Source organism: Neoarius graeffei, chromosome 5 (genome assembly GCF_027579695.1).
Source record: "Neoarius graeffei isolate fNeoGra1 chromosome 5, fNeoGra1.pri, whole genome shotgun sequence".
Taxonomy (NCBI): domain Eukaryota; kingdom Metazoa; phylum Chordata; class Actinopteri; order Siluriformes; family Ariidae; genus Neoarius; species Neoarius graeffei.
In genome coordinates, this window is record NC_083573.1 from 49,377,046 (window position 1) to 49,402,232 (window position 25,187).

The 25,187-nt window shown below is 40.9% G+C and overlaps 1 protein-coding gene across 4 annotated transcripts in view; it reads left to right on the top strand.

The window, feature by feature from the left end:
* slc45a4b (solute carrier family 45 member 4b) overlaps positions 1 to 25,187 on the top strand; it is a 29,357-nt gene that overhangs the window by 869 nt on the left and 3,301 nt on the right. Inside the window, exons 1-8 of one of the 4 annotated variants that reach the window (XM_060921908.1) lie at positions 1 to 39; positions 1,205 to 1,242; positions 8,273 to 8,890; positions 16,342 to 16,530; positions 16,698 to 16,877; positions 18,993 to 20,074; positions 20,182 to 20,281; positions 24,832 to 25,043. The exon at positions 1 to 39 is cut by the window's left edge and continues 162 nt beyond it. In XM_060921908.1, the coding sequence (XP_060777891.1) occupies positions 8,632 to 8,890; positions 16,342 to 16,530; positions 16,698 to 16,877; positions 18,993 to 20,074; positions 20,182 to 20,281; positions 24,832 to 25,043 (2,022 nt within the window). In that variant the 5' untranslated portion in view covers positions 1 to 39; positions 1,205 to 1,242; positions 8,273 to 8,631. Of the gene's footprint in view, positions 40 to 878; positions 1,243 to 8,272; positions 8,891 to 16,341; positions 16,531 to 16,697; positions 16,878 to 18,992; positions 20,075 to 20,181; positions 20,282 to 24,831; positions 25,044 to 25,187 lie in introns of those variants that run through there. The other 3 variants (XM_060921906.1, XM_060921907.1, XM_060921905.1) reach the window with 3 other exon arrangements.

The window sequence follows — 25,187 nt, forward strand, 5'->3', positions numbered from 1 at the left end:
GAACGGATGTTTAATTTGAGTTTATACACCAGTGACCAGGTAGGCTAAAGTGAATAGCTATCAGATGATGATGATGATATGTTTATTGATGCGCATGCGCTACTGGAACTTACGTTTAATGTCGTAAGAATAGGGGAAATCTTTATTCTTATGACTCGTCATAAGTAGCTGTAGAACTCTCATGATTGATTTCAACTGAATAACTCAGTAAGCTGCGGTCCAGAAGGTTGTTAATGAGCTTAACAAAAGTGAACTTGTGTAATATACACTACCGTTCAAAAGTTTGGGGTCACTTAGAAATGTCCTTATTTTTGAAAGAAAAGCACTGTTCTTTTCAATGAAGATCACTTTAAACTAATCAGAAATCCACTCTATACATTGCTAATGTGGTAAATGACTATTCTAGCTGCAAATGTGTGGTTTTTGGTGCAATATCTCCATAGGTGTATAGAGGCCCATTTCCAGCAACTCTCACTCCAGTGTTCTAATGGTACAATGTGTTTGCTCATTGCCTCAGAAGGCTAATGGATGATTAGAAAACCCTTGTACAATCATGTTAGCACAGCTGAAAACAGTTGAGCTCTTTAGAGAAGCTATAAAACTGACCTTCCTTTGAGCAGATTGAGTTTCTGGAGCATCACATTTGTGGGGTCGATTAAATGCTCAAAATGGCCAGAAAAATGTCTTGACTAGATTTTCTATTCATTTTACAACTTATGGTGGGAAATAAAAGTGTGACTTTTCATGGAAAACACTAAATTGTCTGGGTGACCCCAAACTTTTGAACGGTAGTGTACAAACAGTTCCAGTGAATCAAGTGACCAAACGATTCGGGAAAAAGATTCATTCGTTTTACTGAACAAGATTCAAAGATCCGAACTTGCCATCACTGGTGAAAAGTGAAGCGCAAGAAAGTCCACCTTATTCACTTCGGCTGGATCGTAAATATCTCCCGACTTTCTCCAAAAGCGCACTTGTTTGACTGTGGAAACGCAGACGCCCTGTTCTCCTGCATGCGGAGTCGTTTGATGTGAATAAACGCAGGCGAGCCGAGTGTCTGCAGTTAAACTGAAGGTTCCGCCTTGTCAACTGTTTTTTGCCTGAGGATTAAAACTATTTCTCCTTGGTGTCTTCACTGTTTTACAGTGTTGTGTTGAACAGCCTTCAGAGAAATGTGTGTGTGCTTGATACTTGTCTTTAACAGGTTTGGGGGCTTCTGCTGAATGAAAAGCTGCTCTCAAGGTATGTTCATGCAGAGGCGATTCTAGAGTCTGTTGTGGCCCCAAGCAAAAATTTCCAGGGGGCCCTTCTGACCAGTGTTCATCACCAATATGTTATAAGGCCAAAAAAAAAAAATGGTGTGTTTCAGGTAACATGAAATACTAAAATAGGGTCGGTAGGTAGGAAAAAGTTTTGTTTTGTTTTTTTGTCCTCTTTTTTTTATTTTGTTCGAGAAAATTAACACTATATATATATATATATATATATATATATATAATGGTGGTGTAGTGGTTAGCACTGTCGCCTCACAGCAAGAAGGTCCGGGTTCGAGCCCCGTGGCCGGCGAGGGCCTTTCTGTGCGGAGTTTGCATGTTCTCCCCGTGTCCGCGTGGGTTTCCTCCGGGTGCTCCGGTTTCCCCCACAGTCCAAAGACATGCAGGTTAGGTTAACTGGTGACTCTAAATTGAGCGTAGGTGTGAATGTGAGTGTGAATGGTTGTCTGTGTCTATGTGTCAGCCCTGTGATGACCTGGCGACTTGTCCAGGGTGTACCCCGCCTTTCGCCCGTAGTCAGCTGGGATAGGCTCCAGCTTGCCTGCGACCCTGTAGAAGGATAAAGCGGCTACAGATAATGAGAAATGAGATGTGTGTCTGTGTGAAATATGTAGCGGTTTTAGGTTTCTTTTTTATTTCAATGTTTGTCATTTTCATGTGTTTTCAATGGTTTTTAGTATATATATATATGTGTGTGTGTGTGTGTGTGTGTGTGTGTGTGTGTATATATAAAATTACACTATATTGCCAAAAGTATTTGCTCACCCATCCAAATTATCGGAATCAGGTGTTCCAGTCACTTCCATGGCCACAGGTGTATAAAATCAAGCACCTAGGCATGCAGACTGTTTTTACAGTTTGGAGCTGGCCCCTTCCTCTTCCAACATGACTGTGCACAAAGCAAGGTCCATAAAGACATGGATGACAGAGTCTGGTGTGGATGAACTTGACTGGCCTGCACAGAGTCCTGACCTCAACCCGATAGAACACCTTTGGGATGAATTAGAGCGGAGACTGAGAGCCAGGCCTTCTCGTCCAACATCAGTGTGTGACCTCACAAATGCGCTTCTGGAAGAATGGTCAAAAATTCCCATAAACACACTCCTAAACCTTGTGGACAGCCTTCCCAGAAGAGTTGAAGCTGTTCTAGCTGCAAAGGGTGGACCGACGTCATATTGAACCCTATGGATTAGGAATGGGATTTCACTTAAGCTCATATGTGAGTCAAGGCAGGTGAGCAAATACTTTTGGCAATATAGTGTGTGTGTATAAAAATGTGTGTATATGTTAATTTTTTTCGAACAAAATAAAAAAATGTAAGAACTTTTTCCTACCTATATTAGAATGAATAAAATGTTCTCCATCTGACGAATATTAAAGGCCGTAATATAACGAAACTTAGATACTGGTAAAATTTCAGAATTTATAGAATAAGTGTACTAAATAGACGGTGTGTGGGTCTACCTACCTTTTGAAGCTTTTTCTGAAATTCTTTCATTTTTCCCTTTTCTGAAAGTGCAGCCTGCATCATGACATCGAATGCATTTTCTTGTGTCTCTGCACACTCGGGGGTTGGCACTGATTTCAAGTTCTACACACCGAAACCGTATTGATCGGATATCAGGAAAAACACTTAATTTATCAAGTACTGTCATATCGAGATCATCGATATCATAAAAATCACGATCGGGTGTGCTGGATTCACATTGACACTGTGCTGAAGCCTTCACTCGGATGTTAGATGTAATGTCGATTGATCCGTGGAAAGCATTAAATAATTGAATAAAAGTTTTTGATAAATCGATCGATTCTAGTTTTCTCAGACCTGATGATGGGTGTGAACATCTGCCAACGGTAATACACAAAACGCGTTGACAAGTTTGTGAACTGCCACTGTCAGTGGCCACCATGATGTTAGTTTATCAGACGACTCGCGCAATCGACGTGAATATCGCAAGAGTTCGAGTTATGATGTTCTGCGCGAGATGGCTGCGCCCATGTTTATGCAGGGGGGCTGATAGAAGTGGCGAAACATTTTACTTTTTATCATTTCTTTTACAACTTGAATGAGTTGAAACAAAGAATTATGACAAACTAACGCCGCTTACAATAAAATATCAAGGGAAATTTGTCATAACTTTACGGTCAGCAATTTCGAAGCGGAAATTCTCGATCGGTCGGGTTACCGGAAACACTTTTTTTTTTTTTTTTGGCTTAAATAATCTGACACCAACGAAAAATGTATGAAACGAAAGTTTTTTTTAAATTCCAAATGTGAAAATACAATGGTAAAGAACAATAAACAAAATAAGCCCTCGGGCCCCGACTCTCAGGGGGGCCCCCAAGCAATTGCGTGCCTTGCCTGTTCACAAGCTGCGTGTCTGTGTTCATGTGTGGGATTTTGCATACTTGCCAACTTTTCAAAATTCTCCTGGGAGAGAAAAGTGCATGAACGACATTTTCAACTGGACAAGGCTATGATGCGCGGTTGAAATGATAAAAACAGTGGATCCCAATTAATTGCAAACCATTTGGAATTTATACAATTAGAGTTTGAGTTGTTGATATTGCTCTATCAATGACTGTCACAAATGTCACCAGCCACTTTAACGAACTGTAACGGAATTCAATTGCACTATGTAAAAACTGTTTACAATACTGTTTACACTTTATACATCTTTTATCTTTGATAGACTTAACTGCTATACTGTTTATACTGTCATATTTATGCTTGCACTGTAAATTCTGCTCATACTGCCATTTATTTACTTATATTTATACTGATAATTCTGTTTTATATCGTGCTATATTGCCCTACTATACTTGTATGTAATTCTGTTCACACTGCCACATTTGCCATATTTATACTTTCTGGATTGCCGCTGTGTTTTCTTAGAATAGCTTTAGCTTGTGTGTGTAAATATACCCCCCTTTTTTATAAAGTTTATATCTTTTACCTATATTTTATTTCATGTTTATTACTGTTTGCACTGCAGATAAGAGGGGAAACGCAGTTTCAGTTCTGTGTATGTCCTGCACATATGGCATTATTGATGATAAAGTTGACTTGAACAGGTTATGGGATTCCTGCATCAGGCCTGAGAGAGCTCAGCTCAGAGTGAAAAATCTGAAATAATACTCTTGTCTTGAATTTTAATATAATAACAATGAAAGGGAAGTCTTAAATCAGATTTTTAGCTGAAAATTCTCATGCCTGAATATCGTCTACATACGGAGACCCACAGAAAATAACACAAGTGATGCTTTCGAAGAATGTTTATAATTTCTTAAAATGGTCACAGTGAATGAAATTATTGGATTGCATCAAATGTGTTTTCCTTCTGTAAGCTCATGCAAAAATACAGAGAGCTATAATATATATATAATATATGAATTAAATTTAATTAAGATTTAACCAGAATAGTAACAATTAAATAAATACTGAACTGTCTTAGTACTACTAAAATGCATCTCTGTCACTAAACACTTTCCAGCAGAATTTTTAAAAAGCACTATATAGATAAGTCTTCCGGATTTACCCGGAAATCCGGATATTTGACAAAACTCTTGAAAACCTCCGGTTTTCCGAATGGAGAAATTTATTTTTCGCATTCCTAGACGCAGCGTAATACTTCGCATCGTCCTTGCATGGGTGCAGTCCTTAAATAGCCCAAACATGGTTTACTGATTAAAGACAGGTGCTCTTTAACGGCGTGCATGCCTTCAGGTGCACGATCTAAAGCCTAGGTCACAACCGGGCGTACGATTTTTTTTTTTTTTTTTTGGCTGTGCGATTTTTGGCGTTTCCCAAATCGCTGCATTTTTTTTGTTCGTGGAGAAAGACGCACGTTGGCCATAAGTTTGTCTTGCAACCTGAAAAAAACGTAAGCGCCCGTAGAGTTTGTTTGACATGACAAAGAACCTCTGCGGCCAGTCTACGGCTCAAAAATCAGCATGTCACACGCACGCCTTCGTGCATTTCTTGCGTTTTTTGCACGTAGACCGGCCGTAGGAGCATGTGCAGCCGGTTGTGACCGAGGCTTTAGGCATGCAGGACTGACACCGTTCTGCACAAGCGCAACACAATCGCACTAGAAAGCACGGTCAAGCTGCCAGTGTAGCTGCAGTCCTTTTTAGTTGCAAATTAGAAGTATTTCCTTGTGTTAATAATTCGCCATGTCAAAACAAGCAAAACTTTCCTCTTCCTTTCGACGTGAAGAGAGGTAAGCAATTTATTAACCCCGCCGACAGTAGTCGGAGGGGTTATTATTTTCACCTGCGTCAGTCTGTGTGTGTGTATCTGTCTGTGTGTCTGCAAGATATCTCAAGAACTAATGGATCGATTTGGACCAAATTTTGTACGTGTCGCCAATCACCCAGGAAGGAAACCATTAAATTTTGGAGGTCAAAGGTCAAGGTCATGGCAGACCTTCGAAATTTTCGCTCAATGTATTTTAATAGGGAAAAGGCTGCGTTTGCACTCGTTAGAGTGTCCCTGTCTAGTTATATATTTGTAACTGGCTGGTCGAACATTTGCTTATCCATGGAAATTCATTCTCCCATGCAACCTGGTATTTGTATTCATGTTTTTGCCGTTTGGTATTGGGTTTAGTGGCCATGATGAATGACTGCTTGTAAAAAAATGTCGGACAGCCTGGGTGAATCCTACGTTACGGAAGTGACTGTCGTTCTGTTCGTTGATTGGTTAAAAATCAGTTGACGTCAGCGGTGTTTCTCATACGATTCTGATTGGACATAATCGGGAGTGTTTTTAACTTGGCGGTAGGGATTTCCCCAAACTGGGAGATTATCCAGTTTTTAGCAAATACGATCGGGAGGTGGGAGACAGAGGCTAAAATCGGGAGGGTTGGCAAGTATGGATTTTATTGTTGATACCCTGAGATACATGTGAGCATCACTAAATAACTTTTAAAACAGGTGGATTTATGTTACTATGTGGGGAAAATCTTGCAGAAGCACTCGTTTTTGATATTTCTTGAAAGTCATGTCAAAAGGGCATTGTCACAGTCTTGCAATTCAGGTCCAACAGTGTTTTTCAAAGATGGAAAGGAAAAAACACAGATGTGACAAGTCACAGAAATGCATCTGGAGCACTATACTATTTTTTTTTTAATCATTTATTTATTTATTTAATTTTTTTACGTTACATTACAGGCAGGTGGTGTAGTGGTTCGCACTGTCGCCTCACAGCAAGGTCCTGTGTTAGAGCCCAGCGGCTGGTGAAGGCCTTCCTGTGTGGAGTTTGCATGTTCTCCCTGTGTCTGCATGGGTTTCCTCCACAGTCCAAAAACATGCAGGTTAGGTTAATTGGTGGCTGTAAATTGACCATAGGAGTGAATGGTTGTCTGTGTCAGCTAGGGCTGCACAATATATCGAAAAAGTATCGATATCGCGATATCATAGTTTGCGATACACATACCGCAAAAATTACTTAAATTTCGATAAAAGGCACATTTTTCTGTGCCGTCCAATCACATTTGAATGTTAACAAGTGCCGCGGGATAACTCCGCCCCCTATTGCAAAACAAGTAAAAGCTTCGTGGTGAAGGCGGGAGCAAGTGCGGTGAGGAACTGGTTTCCAAAAAAAAATGCATGTCTGCTATTTGGAAGTACTTTGGATTCAGGAGGGGTGATGTACTGCAAACTCAGGTACTTTGCAAGACATGTACCTGTAAAACAGTGGTGGGGCGGCTCACTGGGACAAACACTGCTGTACAGAAGCATAAAAACATAAAACCGCGCTCTCTCTCTCTCACACACACTACCGCTCGCGCGCGCTCTCTCTCTCTCTGTCTCTCTCTATCTCTCACACACACACACCACTGCTCTCTCACCCGCATGTGTTATTAACAGATTGTGTTTGAGTTTATGGTGAATCTGTGTCGCTCACCTTCATCTCCCGGGAGCCGCTGAAATTGCCATTTTAAATGCTTTATGTTAATGTAATGTAGTTTTCAGTTTTTTGTTTACTTCAACTTAAGACATTTTCTGCTGCGCTCACAAAAATTAAGAGATTTAAAGATGATTGATGGACATCATTACAGGTGTAGCCATGTTTTTCCAATAAAAAATAATGTTGGAATGGAAGCGATGCATTGGGTGTTTTTTTTTAAATGCTAGATACAGGGCAGAACAGCGAGTAGAGGTAAGAAAAACATTATATATTTAATTATCGTGATACATATCAATATCGAGATATTCAGTCATGTTATCGAATATCGCATATTTTTCTGATATCGTGCAGCCCTAGTGTCAGCCCTGGCGACTTGTCCAGGGTGTACCCCGCCTCTCACCCATAGTTAGCTGGGACCCTTGCCTGCGACCCTGTAGGACAGGATAAGCGCATACAGATAATGGATGGACATTACAGGCATTTAGCAGGCGCGCTTATCCAGAGCGACTTGCAACATACCAAGAGCAGCCTGGGGATTAGGTGCTTCAGCCATTTCTGGTCCTAGGAAATTGAACCGGTGACATTTTGGCCCCAATGCTGCTTCTCTAAGCATTAGCTAGGCCATGGCTTCCCCATTTTTCTTGTGGGGTTTAAAAAAAAAAAAGATTACTTTGGGCAGGGTGGTGCAGTAGATGGTATTGTTGCCTCATAGCTCCAGGGTCCCTGGTTTGATCCTGAGCTCAGATTAAAGTCTGTGTGGAGTTGTACATTCTCCCCATGACTGTGTGTGTTCTGGGTGTTTCCTTTCCCCCTTCACATTATCTAGCTGAATGGTCTTCTCCTAAAAGACATGTTAATAGGCAGACTGGTGATGTTAAAATGTCCCTAAGGGGGGGGGTGTGTGCATGCATGTGTGTGTGTACGTGCGTGCTCATAGTGCGTTGTGATAAAACGGTAAACCATTAATCTCGCCACACACCCAGTGTTTCCAGGTTAAGGCTTTGGCTCGTCCACGCCTCTGATCAGAATAAAGTGCTTACTGAAAATGAATGAGTAATAAGTGTACTCTTTCTCTCACTTCTAGATATCAACTGATCACTCCATGGGGCTTTTCAGGGACTTGTGTACCTGTGCTGATCTCCTCCTCCTCCTCCTCCCCCCCTGTTCCATTTTGACACTTCAGAAAATGATGACTTATCACTTAGCCATAAATGGCAATTTATGGATTTGTACTAGCCACAGTAAGTGGTAAGCCTTTCACTAATAACATACGGAGCAACCTGACATCCTTCTTATCATCAGAAAGCTCGGTGGATGCAAGTTGATTTCGACAAAGCTTCAGGGACATTTTTAAGCAGTGACGAGAAGGTGGAGTTTCTCTGTTTAGGATCAGAATAAAGCCCCGTTCCTGGTTTGATTAAATTCTCTACTGCAGCTGGCTTTATGCCTTTCAACATGGTGCCCAAGAATGTAAACATGGAGACTGTACAAATGCTGCATGTGGAAGTAGAGCCTGCCAAGTGTTCAAGCAGCAGAATAAATGAAGATGAGGAAATGGAGGTTTCAGAAAGATCAGCCAGTGAGGACTCTGTGGCGCACATCCCCAAACGCCTGTGGATTATGCACGGAGCCGTCATGTTCGGCCGTGAGTTCTGCTATGCCATGGAAACAGCTCTGGTCATACCTGTGCTACTACAGATAGGTAGGTGACCATTATACTCAAAATTATATTAAAGGAACAGTCCACCGTACTGCCATAATGAAATGTGCTCTTATCTGAATTGAGACGAGCTGCTCCGTACCTCTCCGAGCTTTGCGCGACCTCCCAGTCAGTCAGACGCGCTGTCACTCCTGTTAGCAATGTAGCTAGGCTCAGTATGGCCAATGGTATTTTTTGGGGCTGTAGTTAGATGCGACCAAACTCTTCCGCGTTTTTCCTGTTTACATAGGTTTATATGACCAGTGATATGAAACAAGTTCAGTTACACAAATTGAAACGTAGTGATTTTCTATGCTATGGAAAGTCCGCACTATAATGACAGGCGTACTAACACCTTCTGCGCGCTTCGGCAGCGCATTGATATCTGAGCTCCGTATCAATGCGCTGCCGAAGCGCGCAGAAGGTGTTAGTACGCCTGTCATTATAGTGCGGACTTTCCATAGCATAGAAAATCGCTACGTTTCAATTTGTGTAACTGAACTTGTTTCATATCACTGGTCATATAAACCTATATAAACAGGAAAAACATGGAAGAGTTTGGTCGCATCTAACTACAGCCCCGAAAAATACCATTGGCCATACTGAGCCTAGCTACATTGCTAACAGGAGTGACAGCGCGTCTGACTGACTGGGAGGTCGCGCAAAGCTCGGAGAGGTACGGAGCAGCTCGTCTCAATTCAGATAAGAGCATATTTCATTATGGAAGTACGGTGGACTGTTCCTTTAAGCTATAACATCCATTAGGGTGCATCAGTTGCCCTCACTTTCATAAAATCTGATGCATTTTTGTTTGGGTGTTCCTTTTCACCAATAAAGACATCCTGTAAAATTGACCATATTCAAAAGTCTAATGGTGGCACCATGAGGTTCATTTTTTGCCAAAAAACACTTATGTTTTCGCGTAAGGTTTGAATCACAATGTTGGACTCCATTTATTGATTTCTTGTGAGCCAGAGATCATGTTAAGAACCTTTGCAAGGGATTGAGAAGCATTAATGTGATTCATAATACATTTGTATTGTTTAAAAGTAGTTGAACAATGATTCAATGAACAGCTAAAACTCAAACTGTGCTTGATGATATATTTAGAATATGTACTAAAAATGTGTATCTAAGAGATTTGGTATACTCTATAAAGTGCCATAATGTTTCATGAAAAGTGATCGAAATTTTGTCATAAAAGTCATAAAATAGCAGCTTTTTCCATAACTTTGAGCTCCTGGTGCCACCATTAAACTTTAGAATTTTGTCAAAATATTTCACCCAGTGTGTTTTCTTACCAAAAGGAACATAAAAACAAAAATGCATCATGATCGGAGGAACTTTTCATTTTTAGGGGGCAACTGATGCACCCTAACGTTTTCACCATTCATCAGCTCACAAAGGCCCTCGTGATGAAACATCAAGATTTCATCATGTCTTGACATCCAGCTAGACCTGAATGACTGAGAGCTTTTTTTTTTTTTTTTGTACATGAGCAGTAAATGGTGTTTTGCAATGCTCATGTGAATCTGCAAGTGTTCCAATATACGCCATGAAGTAAACGTTAAAAAAAAAAATGCACACCTTGCACTAAGCTTTTATGACGTATGGCAGAAGCCTCTTCTATTGATGCATGTGTTTAGTTCAGGGTAACAATGAACTTGACTGAGGAGTGTGTGCGCATGTGCACATTTCTCTGTCTAATTATTATTTTTTCCCGCATTTTCAGGGAGTGTAACTTCAGTGACGTGCGTGTGCTATGAGGTAATACAATTTAGAGAAAAAGAAGCGATGCAATGAAATGCTACGCAGTGCTGGTCTTGGTTTGATAGAAATAATATCTTTATACTTGAAGTGAAATGGCTCTGCTTTTTATTTAATTGATTAATGAATTCTATGGAATCAATTTTGTGCCAAAATGTTCATACAATACTTTTGAAATATCAAACAAAAACAAATCAAAATAAAAAAAAAAATTGTTTTAAAAAGTCAGGTTTTTTTAGACTGGCAAACAAATTATTCGTGTAATCGTGCAAAATATCAGTCTATTACTCTTCAGAAACCTTTTATTTTTGTTCCGCGTCTTTCTCAGTTTTGTTTGACGTAATTTATTTTGGTTGCGATTCCAGCTTTCTCGTTTGCGCTCCCTGACGTTTTGCTTGCAGTTCTGGCACAAACTTCACGTGTGGGTGGGCTGTCCAGGAATGCATTCCCATTGGCTAACTTGTGTTTGACTGACAGCTACGCTCAGCGATTTCCCCCGGAGGCTGTTGCGGCCATTTCCTACTCGGATTTTGGCGGACTGTTTGACGAGTGACCGATCCATTGACGGTAAACAAGGATCGAGTGGACTTGTGTACTACTGCAACACATACAACACATTTGTCCCGTACTTACACTTTGTTGAATTAATTCAATATCATAGTCGCCACTGAAGTCCACTCGATCCTTGTTTACCGTCAATGGATCGGTCACTCGTCAAACAGTCCGCCAGACTCCGAGTAGGGAATGGCTGAGCGGAGCTGTCAGTCAAACACAAGTTAGCCAATGGGAATGCATTCCTGGACAGCCCACCCACACGAAGTTTGTGCCAAAACTGCAAGCAAAAAGTCAGGGAGCGCAAACGAGAAAGCTGGAATCGCAACCAAAATAAATTACGTCATACAAAACTGAGAAAGACGTGGAACAAAAACAAGGTTTCTGAAGAGTAATAGACTGATATTTTGCACAATTACACGAATAATTTGTTTGCCAGTCTAAAAAAAATTGACTCTTTATTTTGATTTTATCGTTTTTGTTTGATATTTCAAAAGTATTGTATGAACATTTTGGCACAAAATTGATTCCATAGAATTCAGTGACTCTCTTCATAATTAAGGAAGATGAGCAAAAGAAACCTTAAAGGTTTCATCACAGGCACCTTGTTGCCACCGAGAGCAGAATTTACGCACATGGAACATTTTCAGTCACGTCATTTATTTTGAAATGCGACTTTCAGAGATTTATGATTAATTTTTTGTCTTTATCGCAAAAGTAAAATTGTTGCCAGTGTCTGACTAAGGTAGTTGATCAGTAGGTGAAACATGACAACAGGCTTATAAAAGGTAAGTTATTAAATAATGGACATGTTGAAACAGGTCAGGCTGCATCTCTATGCCTCTGTTCAGCACACCCAGTGTGCACGCTAGTTCTTTTCCAGGGTTTGTTTAAAAAGCTGTGTTTCATCATCAAAATCACAAGGCCTAAACATCAGAGTTGTGAATTAAGAATGTAACTCAAGTCCAGTGGTATAAAGAACAGATTTTCAACCTTTTTGTCTTTAAGGGAGATACGCAGAACCTTTTATTTTTAAATACATTTCTGAGTGGATAGTATCTCCATCCTTGACTCTTGCATGCTGCATAATTGGGAATAAAAATATGTATATTTTTGAGAGGTAAAATCAACCGCAAAGTTGGCATTCAAGCTGTCCCGCTGAGCCAGCCAGCCCTGAGTGCGTGACGTCACAGTGGGAACCGGTGCTTTAGACCAAAGCCAGACTCGGCAGGCGAGAGTGGTTGCAATGGCCTCTTCATTTGGATTTATTGGAGATTCTTCGAATTCCTCAGATAGTAATACATCTGACTGATGGTCCTGAAATTGGAGTGTGTACATGCTACTGCTATACACGTAGAAGCGTATCAGTTCGAACCATCGGAAAGTGAATCTGATCGTAACATGTCAGCTATGGAGGCCCCCACCTAACGAAATAAAGCCAGAGAACAAAGTCGTCTAGGGAATTGGACAGAATTGAACTGACAGTCTCATGTGACTCTCATTAAAACAGGGTAGGTGTTATAACATGCAACATGCATGCATTTTCACTGATAAAACGTAAAAGGCTAATTAAATAATAAAATGAACTGAGACAATCGCGTTCTGAAGCAAATTAAATAATCTTATACCGGTAACTTTTAAACACACAATACAAGTTACATGTATTAATCTAAATGCAGGTAAACAACGAGTGGTGGGGTTATGTAACCAAATGAGTCGCATCTTACCCATCTGTGTTTTCGCTTCTTGAAGGCCAATCCTGTGGCTGATTGTTTCAAAACAATGTGACTTTCAGTTCTTTGTTCATTTGCTTCTTCCACATAAGGCTGAGATATTGCTGCTGAGGCAAGCATATCCAGCGGGGGGAGCGTATCTAGCGGAGAAATATGACAACTTGTCTGCTCATTCTCCGTTTTCTCCATACTGAGTACTCCGCCATTACTGCTCAGCTCACACTCCGGGAAAACTGGTGCGACTGAACTTGCTTTCCTTTTCTTGTAGTTTTCCTTTAATTGTTGGTACTGCACCCTCTTTCAATACGGGCTTATAGCCAACGCTCCAACAGATCAGAGGTCTTTTACGAGTCCTCAGTAAAATGTGCAGAGCAGGGGAGAGACCACTTTGTAGATGCCCAATCCATGAATTTCTCGCAAAACGCGTCCAAATCTTTGCAGTTTGAATCTTCTTGCACGGATGTGAAATCTCCGCGTTTCCGCGGAAATCCGCGTTTTTCAAATTGCCTTTCCGCGTAAAAAATCGTTTTCCGCGTTTTCTAAAATTAAAAAAAAAAATAAAAAATATTCGGTAAAGTCTGGCGCGAAACTTTTCCGGATTTTACTAAGCGGAAATGACGAAAGCTCCTTACAGCGATCTGATCATTATCGCTGTGTGGAGAGGAGTCGCTATTGTACATGCACTGCTACGAGTATGAATGAAAATGGCGGCGTTGTCTGTGAAGTCCGATGTCACGAAAATGGATTCTGGCATTGAAAATAAGTGGCGTTGGGACTGGTTAGAGCGCAAAGCTCCCGATGGAAGTGTTTTTAGTTTGGTTTTTGAAAAACTCAAGAAAGGAATCGCACGTTGCAAATTGTGTTGCTGTGAACTGAACTACGGACGGCGTGGATTTGTGACTCTCAGTGGACACGTGAAAAGCGAAAAACACAGGAGTCGAGTTGAGATTCAGAAGACTAACTATGCATTGCCAGGTAGGCATCAATAATAATAATAGTTTTATCCTACGTATTAAAAACATTACCTTCACTGTTACTTTTTGAATGAAATTTTTAGTTCTCTGAAAATGTGATAATTCCAATCTAATTTATCACTGGCACATTTAATATTTACAGATACATTTGAACAATGATTAGGTTTAATCTGAAATTATATTGCAAGTATAAACTTCACAGAAAGTGTGGAATTTTATTTAGCCATTAATTTTTCAGGTGTTAGGTCTGATTGAAGAGAGTAAGTACATGTACTATGAACTGGTGGCAGGGTTTAAATTTTATTGCTAGTTATGTAAGGCCACATAAAATTATATTCTTGTTCCTCATAATCATTACAGCCCGAACCAAAAAAATTGACCCACCATAAACATTTTTTTTTTTTTACACTGGTAATTTAGCATCATGCCTCTGAAACCAGAGTCTGCTCCAACCATTCCAATTTTTCGTGTTTTATCCCCCACATAGCAGAAAAATAAAACAAAATAAAAATAAAATAAGCCCGTCCTACCCATTTTGAGGAAAAATAGTGATGAGAAACAAGAAGTTATTTTCATATGGCCTAACATGACATTTGTAGTGGTGGTAGTTTGGTATCAATGGTAACATTTTTCAGACTTAAAGGGATAGTTCGGGATTTTTGACATGAATCTATATGGTATCCCCGTCAGCAGTGTCGTGCATCCACACTGACTTACCCCCGACAGTGTTCTGTGAGCCTAGATATTGTACAGTGTTGGTCAGTGCACAAGTAGTTCCGGCAGGTTTCCTGGGGTCTGCAAAGTAACACGTTTTTCTTCTCAAAACAGCTCGTGTTCGAATGAGTGATTTATTAGCATAACAAAACCCTTGTAGTCCAAAAAGTCACACCTTGCAATTGCTTGGGGCTACTTTCTCTCAATAGCGATCAGTGCGCGCTGTCACTGTTAACAGTTGTGTGCGAGCTAGCCAACAACTTTCATTAGTTGTTCGACAGAGTGTTTAGCAGCAGCAAATTGCTTTCCTCCTCAGTATACAAGTGCGCTTCCATGGCAGGGAAAAAGAAACTACCACTGCTGCCTATGTAGTGCCCTATTTATACAAATAGGAGTCATTCAGGATTCAGCCATGACACGGAGCAAAAACATGGCTGAATCCTGAATGACTCCTATTTGTATAAATAGGGCACTACATAGGCAGCAGTGGTAGTTTCTTTTTCCCTGCCATGGAAGCGCACTTGTATACTGAGGAGGAAAGCAATTTGCTGCTGCTAAACACTCTGTCGAACAACTAATGAAAGTTGTTGGCTAGCTCGCACACAACTGTTAACAGTGACAGCGCGCACTGATCGCTATTGAGAGAAAGTAGCCCCAAGCAATTGCAAGGTGTGACTTTTTGGACTACAAGGGTTTTGTTATGCTAATAAATCACTCATTCGAACACGAGCTGTTTTGAGAAGAAAAACGTGTTACTTTGCAGACCCCAGGAAACCTGCCGGAACTACTTGTGCACTGACCAACACTGTACAATATCTAGGCTCACAGAACACTGTCGGGGGTAAGTCAGTGTGGATGCACGACACTGCTGACGGGGATACCATATAGATTCATGTCAAAAATCCCGAACTATCCCTTTAAGGCCAGACACGGCACCCCAAACCTGAAACATGACACTTTTTTCTCATTTTCAAAATTTTTTTGTAAAGTTCTGAAACATGTATCACTAAAGCACCATGAAATTTGAACAAAACATTTTTTTAAACTGAAATGTGCTAATTTAGAAATTTTACATTTTATGTGCTTAAAATGTCACCATTTTAAGTCCTTTTTACAAAAATTTTCATGGGGGAGACCCCCCAGACCCCCACCAATGGGAGGGCGCACCCTCCCATACCCTCCCCACGACAACTTCGGGGTCGTCTGTTGAGCCTAAAAATTTTCCTCTTTTTTTAAAATTTGTCACTCACATCCCTGTTCTTGGGCCGTGAATGCAATGTTGTGTTGTGTTGCTGCATCCGCCAGCAACACATCTACATGGCATGGTGATAAATTAGCTCAAAGTGGAGGATCGAAGTTGCAGTTAGCTGTGTCGTGGGGTTTTTTTTTTTTTTTTTAAGTATAGCGGAAATGGCGATGAGACCGATAGACTTCCTGCTGTGATGTCATAGATGTCAAGGTCATTCACTCAGACCGCTACCTGTATGAATCACTTTAATCATAAAAATTACTATATTAGATTTATTGTTGGCGCTTAAAACTATCCCTGTGCCATTCTTGAGGTCTCGAGGCATTTATCAACAAAAAGTGAGGCCATGGCTCTGCGTATCTCCTTTAAGTAGTGTCACTTAAGGGAATGATTTGAAGAATAGCTCTATTTGATTCAAATCATTGTTGGAAAGTGAAATCTTGAGCTCCGTTGTCTCCTGTTCAGGTCTTCCAGAGCAGTACTACAGTCTGACGTGGTTCCTCAGCCCTATTTTCGGCTTGATCTTTACACCTCTGATGGGATCTGCTAGTGACAACTGTACCCTCAGGTGGGGTCGAAGAAGGCCCTTCATTCTGGCTCTGTGTGTAGGATTACTGCTCGGTTTAACGCTCCTCCTCAATGGTTCTCTAATCGGTGAGATTTATCTTTGACGGTTTTTACTTTTGGCTTTAAATATTCTATACATGTTCTTTTTACATGGGCTTTTTCATTCTGCAGGCCTGTTATCTCATCAAACCGTTTGTGTTGCTGCAGTTTCGCTGACGTGTGTGTGTGTGTGTGTGTGTGTGTGTGTGTGTCAGGCCTGACTGCAGGGGATCTTGCTGGTAACCAGCCCATTGGGATCATTCTGACAGTGTTGGGTGTAGTGGTGATGGACTTCTGTGCTGATGCTTTAGATGGACCAGTAACAGCCTACCTGCTGGACGTCGCTGAGGGTGAAGAGCAAGACATGGCCCTGAATATTCATGCCTTCTCTGCAGGTAATATGCACAGAGCATTAGTTTTTATGCCTTTGCCACAAGGAGGAGAAGGCATCATGTTCTCCTTTGTCTGACATCTTTATTAGCGCAACATCATACAAACGAGAGCCAATTGATGATAAAAAGGTCTAGACATGTCGGCATCGGAAGCATCCTCATTGTTCTCAAGTTTGACTTATCTTTTAATATGACGTGTGTTTGTGTGTGTGTATAAGACTGTTCGGCTCTTTTAGATTTCCCTGCCAAAAAGGGTGCCAGGAGAGAAATAACGTCGGTATAACTCAAATGTCCAATGTGTTGTTTGTTTATTTTTCCTTATTTATATGTCCACTTTGCAACAGCATCAGCATCATCAGGTTATTAACCTGTGAAATAAAACACAAAGTTGTGCTATAATTGTTTGAATAAATATAAATACATACTAGTATTATATAGCTTACATAAATGATTCACATAAATATATTTAGCCCTTTAAAACCACAACCAACTACACACCCACAAATACAAAACAATGGAAATGCATATGCAACTAATTTAAATAAGCGCAATTCCAGCGTTATGGACGTGACACTTGAACTCAAAATGGCAACAAATGACCCAGTGCATGTTTTATTGTCCCCCAGTATTTAAACAGGTGTTGCATATTTTAAGGCTGTACCATACTGGAGAAGTGATAGAACAAGAACAATTCCCATAGTACATCTAGGGCATGCCAGAAAACGCCAATAAAAGATGCGTTATGGATGTGACAGAAAAAGTATCACTTTTCTTGGGTGACTGTACATTTTTATCAAACTCTGTGAAATTGTAAACCTAATGTCGAAATGGAGATATCCATTTGATAGAGGGGTCCAAGGTGAATATTAAAAAATCTTTGTTTAAAATATTTTGTATTTCATGCAGAGTTTCGGAAGGGAAAAGTCAGCGTTATGGATGTGACGAAATTCCGTTATGGATGTGACGCGTCTGAAATGGACATGGCATATGTTTAGAAAATCAGCAATTTAACCACCATAACCCTTTGAAAAACTCTCTAAATATCAGCTAAAACTATCAAAGTTCTTAAATAATATTTAGGATGGCTATTGTTTTGCTGTTTTGTGGATTTTAGCATACATTTCTGTGGCTTGTGGCAATAATATAGAATTGTACATGATCAAAGTTGATTTTAGCTTGGGTTTTACATTATAAGAAAGAAAGACTGACAGTGACATATTAGGTTGGTTACAAATTGGTTCAACTTATTCACATCTGTAAAATACAGGCCTAGGTGAGATCTCTGGGAGTGGTTTTGATGTATTACATGTTTGCTTTATTTTTGCATGGTGAGGTTGACATTTACATGGAATTGCCCACAAGCAACAACTCAATCACCACATAGCTAAAATACAGGCAACATTTCACAGCCATTGCATTGCATACACAAAAAACCATTGCATTGCATACACAAAAAACCATTGCAGGGCAAATAGCAAGTAGCAGCTCTAAATAACAGACACGGCAACTCATCCCCAGTACCAAGTGAAATACGTGACCCAGCATGCACTTCAAGAAGCAGTCTACTACAGCGCGACTACATCACCCAGCATTCACCACGGGTCAGGAAGTGGGCTCATACAAGCGAAGCGCAGAGTTTCAAATGTTTGCACTAACAAGCAAACCAATAAACTTGAACAGTAAACACCGGGTTAAAACAATATTCTCGCCAAGCGATCAGCATGACAAAGTTAGCAAACATCCGATTTAGTTTACACAAAACAACCATAGACCAGCGAAAGGAATTTAAACAGCACCTTACCAGTGGCGTACTCTCTCGAGGCATGCAAGTTGGATCAGTGCTCGTTTGTCACCATGCTCATTCCCGCATATATTTGGAATATTGACAGTGCGTGCAACCAACCACCAGCCAGATAAGTGCTCCCTCCTGCCTAAGCAGCCGTGCTGCATTACGCCATCACCTGTGGTTTCGCGGACTAATTATCACCCGTGACAGCGAGCGCAACAAAGACCTTGATTAAAATAAATATTAGCACATGTAAAAATTTAAATTTTAGATTTGACATGAGCTCATCTCGAGTCTCTAATGTCCACTGTGCTCTCCTATTGCATTTCCAGGTTTGGGTGGAGCTTTGGGTTACATGCTTGGAGGTTTGGACTGGACAAATACTTTCTTGGGACACGCCTTCAAAGCCCAAGAGCAAGTGCTGTTCTTCTTTGCTGCCATCATATTTATAGTTTCTGTAGTACTTCACCTTTTTAGCATCAAGGAGACGCCATACAAAGCTCATCAGCACGAGGTGTCCGAGACTGAGGAATCGGGCAGCTCCTCATCCGTTCAGCTTAACGAAGTCCTTCCTAGGAATCACCAAGTACCAGAACTGGACCTCATTATTGAAGAGGATCCTTTTGATGCTTATGAAGACAATCAATCTGAAACCGAGGTTCAGAAGGACTTCCTGAATGTAATGAGATGTAAAAGTGACTCGGTTCTGGCTGTAGCAGACACTACCATTGAGCTCGATCCAGATTTGGACCTTGACCATCACTTTCTCGACAACATAGAGCCAGCTCTATTCCAGGATTCCAACACTGAAACGCCGTTTACATATTCCCCAAATAGCACCAGTCATGCCAATCAGTGTTCCAACCTCCCAATCGAGGCAGATCCTCCAAGGGACAACGAGCACTGTAACACTACCAAAGTTCTCAACGGCGACCTTGCTGGTGACGTCAAACCTAAATATGACCTGAACCATCAAAGTAAAACTGGCGTTCGTCATTCCAACGCTGCAGTCCGCTGTCGGCACCCTTCGTTCAACCGCCAACCTTCCTTTACTTATTCTTACTACGGCCGGGTGCGCTTCCATCGGCCTCGTCGCCGCATCAGTTCAGCTCGCCCAATCAAGTCGTCACAGAGCTTGAATGACATTGACAGGATAACCAACCCGCAGGCGTGCCGGAGGCTGCAGAAAAGAGAGAGCGCATCATCCGGAACGGAAGATGATGAGGACAGTGAGAGTGAAGAAGGAGAAGAAAGCAAAAGTACTGTGAAGCTGCTTTGGTTGTCCATGTTTAAAATGCCTCCACAGCTCTGGCGCCTGTGTGTGTGCCATCTTATCACTTGGTTCTCCATGGGCTCCCAGGTGGTTTTCTATACTGACTTCATGGGACAGGTCATCTACAAAGGAGACCCAGTGGTAAGAAGAGCTCCAGATTTTCTCCTGAGTTGCTTTAATTACAGTCACTGCAGACAACCAAAACACTTTGGTTTTTGGTTTTATTTTCTCTCTCTCTCCCCATTTAGGCTCCTGCAAACTCAACTGCATTTCAAGACTATAATAAGGGAGTACAAATGGGTTGTTGGGGGCTAGTTATCTATTCTGCGACCGTTGCCATCTGCTCAGGTATGTTTAACATCCGAGAGAGTTTTTATTAATGCTACAATAAAGAAACAACGAAGTGGTAACTCTCGTACTGAATGTTCTAACGTTTTCATAAAGTATTGGCTTGTTCTGCAGCTGCAGACCAGAATGCTTACTTTTGAATGTGAGGTTTAACAGTTGATTTAAATGCCGTAGTTACACACACATTCGCTTCCCACACCATGTGGCACATAGGGCGGCACCGATCTCTGTTTCCGTAGCCCTCGGCCACTCGCCTATTACATAGCTAGGGTTACAATGGGGGGCTGGTCCTCTAGTAACCGCAAGAGTTTGACTCCCCACTCGCATCTGGATTGCAGCGTGCCTTGCCAGACGGCAGTAGGCACCATTTTTATGATGGCCTTCGGTATGACCCGATCATGAGTAGAACTCCCGATCAAGAGGCGGACACGCTAACCACTAGGCCAACTCGTGGTCTAAACACGTCTATTGTTTTATATAATATTTAGATGCGCAGTACTTAAATAATATTGGCTGGTATTGAGTGGTATTGAGGTATTTCACTCACGTGACCAAGTCATGTGATGCTGCCATTTTGGACGTCACGGCTCGAATCGGTTTGAATGCGAGGAAGGTGACAAACGAAAAACATAAAAGAAAAAGGAGCGAGATGCAGAAAACACCTTCACTATCCAGCGACGTAGGGCATTTACAGGGCGAGCAGAGGGAGAGGTATTTGCAAAAATTGAGGTTAGCAGGCTTAGAGAACGTCGTTTACCTGCTTCCATCAGGATTGTTCACTGACAGCTAAGATTTGTTCACATTTTCATTTACTTTCGGTCCTCAGGATAAACAAAATGTTATTAAATGTCACTGAAATAACTTCTTAGTCTGTTGAGACATGGCCTGTTAAGTTTTTCCTTTACTGTATTTACTAGTTTACTGAGCGCGCTCCGGGGCTGGCTGGCGCTAGCTAGCTAGCGCTCCGGGGCTGGCTGACCGGCTGGCTAGCTAGCGCTCCGGGGCTGGCTGGCTCAGTAAACTAGTAAATCCAGTAAAGGAAAAACTTGAGACTGAAAGGTTTTAACAGTCATCCAAATGACTGAACGTAAACATTGCTACAGTAACATACCAGCTACTGTTGTTGACATTAGCTAGCTTGCCATCCAAAACGGCGGACACTGGGGCGTCACGTGACCCTGTGACGTCAGGTGAAATACCTCAATATCAGATATTCAGCGAGCGTGGTATTGAACGAGTTGAAGATGAGTTCAGTATCATGCTAGCTGAACGGGGAATATATGTGATACCATGAAAAAAGCCATTATTATTATTATTATTACACGTTCCTTTCGGGTGTTGAACGCGTCTTTTTCTTTCAAAATTCTCTCAATCTTCTGTATTTAACGAAGCAAACCTGCTGCCTGTGTTTGTTTACAAATTGTCCCAGTCACTTGCTAGCATGGAAGTTTTACGTCTCTGATATGTGACTTCATGTCTTGACAACCATGCAATATCATAAACCATAGTCAACGCTCGTTCTCCATTGGGTAGAGTGATGTAATACACACAGGATAAGCGATATGCTAACAATATCGCATGCTGTCAAACCAAATGAGTGAAACCCGCTAGAAGGGAATAGAACACGTGTTTTTATTCCGTTGGAAAAAGTGTCCTGTATGTATAATAATGTAAAACGGTGCTATTGAAGTAGTCTAATGTGTATAAATAGTGGCGTTGTAGAATATTGACGGAAAGAGATTACACATGTTCTTGCTTAAGGTTTAATGCAGTAAGCGATAGAATACGCACAGTGAGCACGGATGCAAATTGACCAAACAGTAGAAGAGATTTAACACGTCTTGAAATGGTACATTAATCACCGATGAGGGTGTTTTTTGTTTTTCTGACCTGACCAGCGTGTAACTAGTCTTAATCTGATGAGCGTTGTGTTAACTGGCTCTTTAGCAGATCTTGTTTGGAGGTTGCAAAGCTAGCTTCAGTCTGTTAAAGGATATGGGACATGGATTTTTTTCTGGGCATAATTATGTATAAAGGACATAAGAAATGCCATCTAAATCACTGCAGGGTGTCAAAAATGTGAAAATCATCACATTATTCAAGTTTTTTTTTATACATCAGCGTAAAACAAGGATTCGTTAATGAGCTAGGTGGTCACGTGACCCGTGACGTAACAAAAACTTTCCAAGGAGCCAGCGCTTGGGAATCTAATGTAAACAGGTTACCGAAATGGACACCATCGACAGTGACATTCCCGATGTTTCACAGAGATGTGAAGTTAGACCCTATCAATTCGAACCGATAGCTGGAAATTCACATGAACATAGATCTTGTCTTTACTCTGACGGGTCAGATGATTCTGAGAGTGAGAGTTCATTCAGCCCTCATGAAACTGAAAGCGGTCGGCTCGATAACACTTCCTGGTAAGTTAAAAACAATTCTGCCCAAAGGCTAATGATCTGTTGAAAGAAGTATTATTTTTGTATCATACATTGAAAGTTCATCATAGATCTAGCTAAAGTCCGTTGCAAGCTAGTTTTTTTTTTTTTTGCTGATATTTTTCGAGATTGATTGATTGAGATACAATGCTTCCAGAGTCCGAGATGAAAACATTCAAAATGGCGAAACGAGTCAGAATTATGATAATCAATAATTGATACACCCAAAATTATAATACTAATCCTTACCTCGGCTTTCAGTCGCTTAGCGAATGCACCTCGGCATTTTTCCGCATGAGGCCCATGGTAAAACCACACTTCCGGGAGGGGCTGCCGTCTGCCTCCCAAGCCGGCCGAGAGCGCTCCTCGTCGGGCACGGCCAGGCGGGCGAATGCCCTGGTTCGTCCGCCCTGTCTAAAAAATAATGGTACAACTCCGAGTGAAGGTAAATTTGGCTTGGCAATTAATTTCGTTCAGTACCTGAGTATTAAAGTTGAAAGAATCCTCTGTGAAATGGTCCGAACACAGTTTGTGGGAAACAGTAGGTGCAAAGTTTTTTCTACGGCAGTAGTGAGCCCACACTTTCCTCAGCTTCGGATCCTTGGGGAATGCAAAAAAAACTTACTCCAGGGCATTTCCCATTGGAATTATTGCAACCATAAGCAGCACAATACACCATGATGTCCAATGTACTTTAAAGACTATAAAAACAATTTTCTTGTCATCCACTTCTCCATTTCATCTACCCGCTTGTGCTGTGCCCGAAAGTTTTTGTGACGTATGATCACGTGACAGCGGCTCTTCTGGTTGTAGAAAATGCATATCGGAAGTCGAGCAGAAATGCCATATAATCATCACGAATATAACGATTTTGCTGAATTTAATAGATTTTGTATTTGTTGATGCAATTAATTCATATTTTTAATGGAAAGAAACCGATATAGCGTGCTTTTATGTTTCATGTCCCATATCCTTCAAGTTATGGGTAACCGAGGTCCTGGTTGTGAAGTATAATTGCTAAAAATTTGAGCTCTGTTGGGCGTATCACTTAGATGGTGCACGCTGTGCAAAGATTGTCTTGTCTCAAGTGTCAGAAATTTAAAAGAACAACTGCTCAGACAGTGCATCGTTTACGCTAGACGCAACACACCGAGGCGAACATTAACCCACACTATAACTACAATGCGCTACCTTTCCTTGTAAGACATTTTTCCAGTGTGGAAATTCTCAATAATATGTTTGGAATGTGTCAAGTTAATGTTGCATTGTTACTGTGTGGAATGTTTGTGTTGAAGTAATTTTCCAGGTACAGAACAACTGAAAATGCCATACAGTCAGTCACAATAGGCTATTTAACAGTTATTCCACGAAATCGAGTCGTACATGAGCTGATAGCTGACGAGGCACAGAGCGCCAAGTTGACTATAAGCCACGTATGATGAGATTGAGTAGAATGATTGTTTTATTCTGTGCACATTCACTGGATTTTGAGAAACGGAGCATTTTTATTTTTGCAAATTCGATAAATAAAACTTTATACGAACGTCTGACAATCATTTCCGCTTAGGATGTAAACAAACAGGCGAAATGACAGTAGCAATTTGTGAAAAATGCTATAATTATTGAATTTTTTTAAAAATACGTTCTTACCATCAAATACTTTTTATTCCTTTGTTATTTATTTATTTATTTTATTTGGGGGGGGTCGTAGTCTTTAGGGTTTTTTGATGGTTGGCGAACCAACTTAAAGGTGCATTACCGCCACCAACTGGGCTGGAGTGTGGAACAGGCGATATTATGAGGGGTGGACGAAGCGACTATATTAGCTATTTCTGTTCCTTTTAAATACTTGATGTTGATTTTTGGGGTTTTCGAGTAGAGTTTTTATTTCGTCCTTAGTTGGTTCAGCAACACGTGCCGCCATTTTGTTTTTCTCTACTCGCTCTATATGAGCTGATAGCCTAGTAGTAGAGTAGCCAATCAGAGCATGCTATTGCTCATATACAGTGAATGTGGATAGAATAATACCTTATGGTTTTGTTTTGTTTTTTTTAAAAACCCCTCCCCCATTCACTTTCACAGTAGATAACGTAGATGTTCTGTGTTTTAAAGCTGTGCTCCAGAAGTGCCTTGACACCTTTGACCTGAGCATTCGAATCGTCTACATTTTGGGAACTCTGTGCTATGCTGTGGGCTCGGCTGTAATGTCCATTTTCATCAACTTGTATGTCGCCATGATAATGCTAAGCAGCATGGGATTCATTTATACAACTATAATGTACTGTCCTTATGCTCTGCTGGGTCAATACCATGAGATCAAAGAGGTATGACTGTAATATAATTGTATTTCATCTTAATACCTGTCAGCATTACAGATTTGGTAGATCTTATGAAATATTGTGCATTGTTTCTGTTGATTTGATTGATTTGCAGCTACTGACTATTGGGTACTACCTCATGTTTTCTCC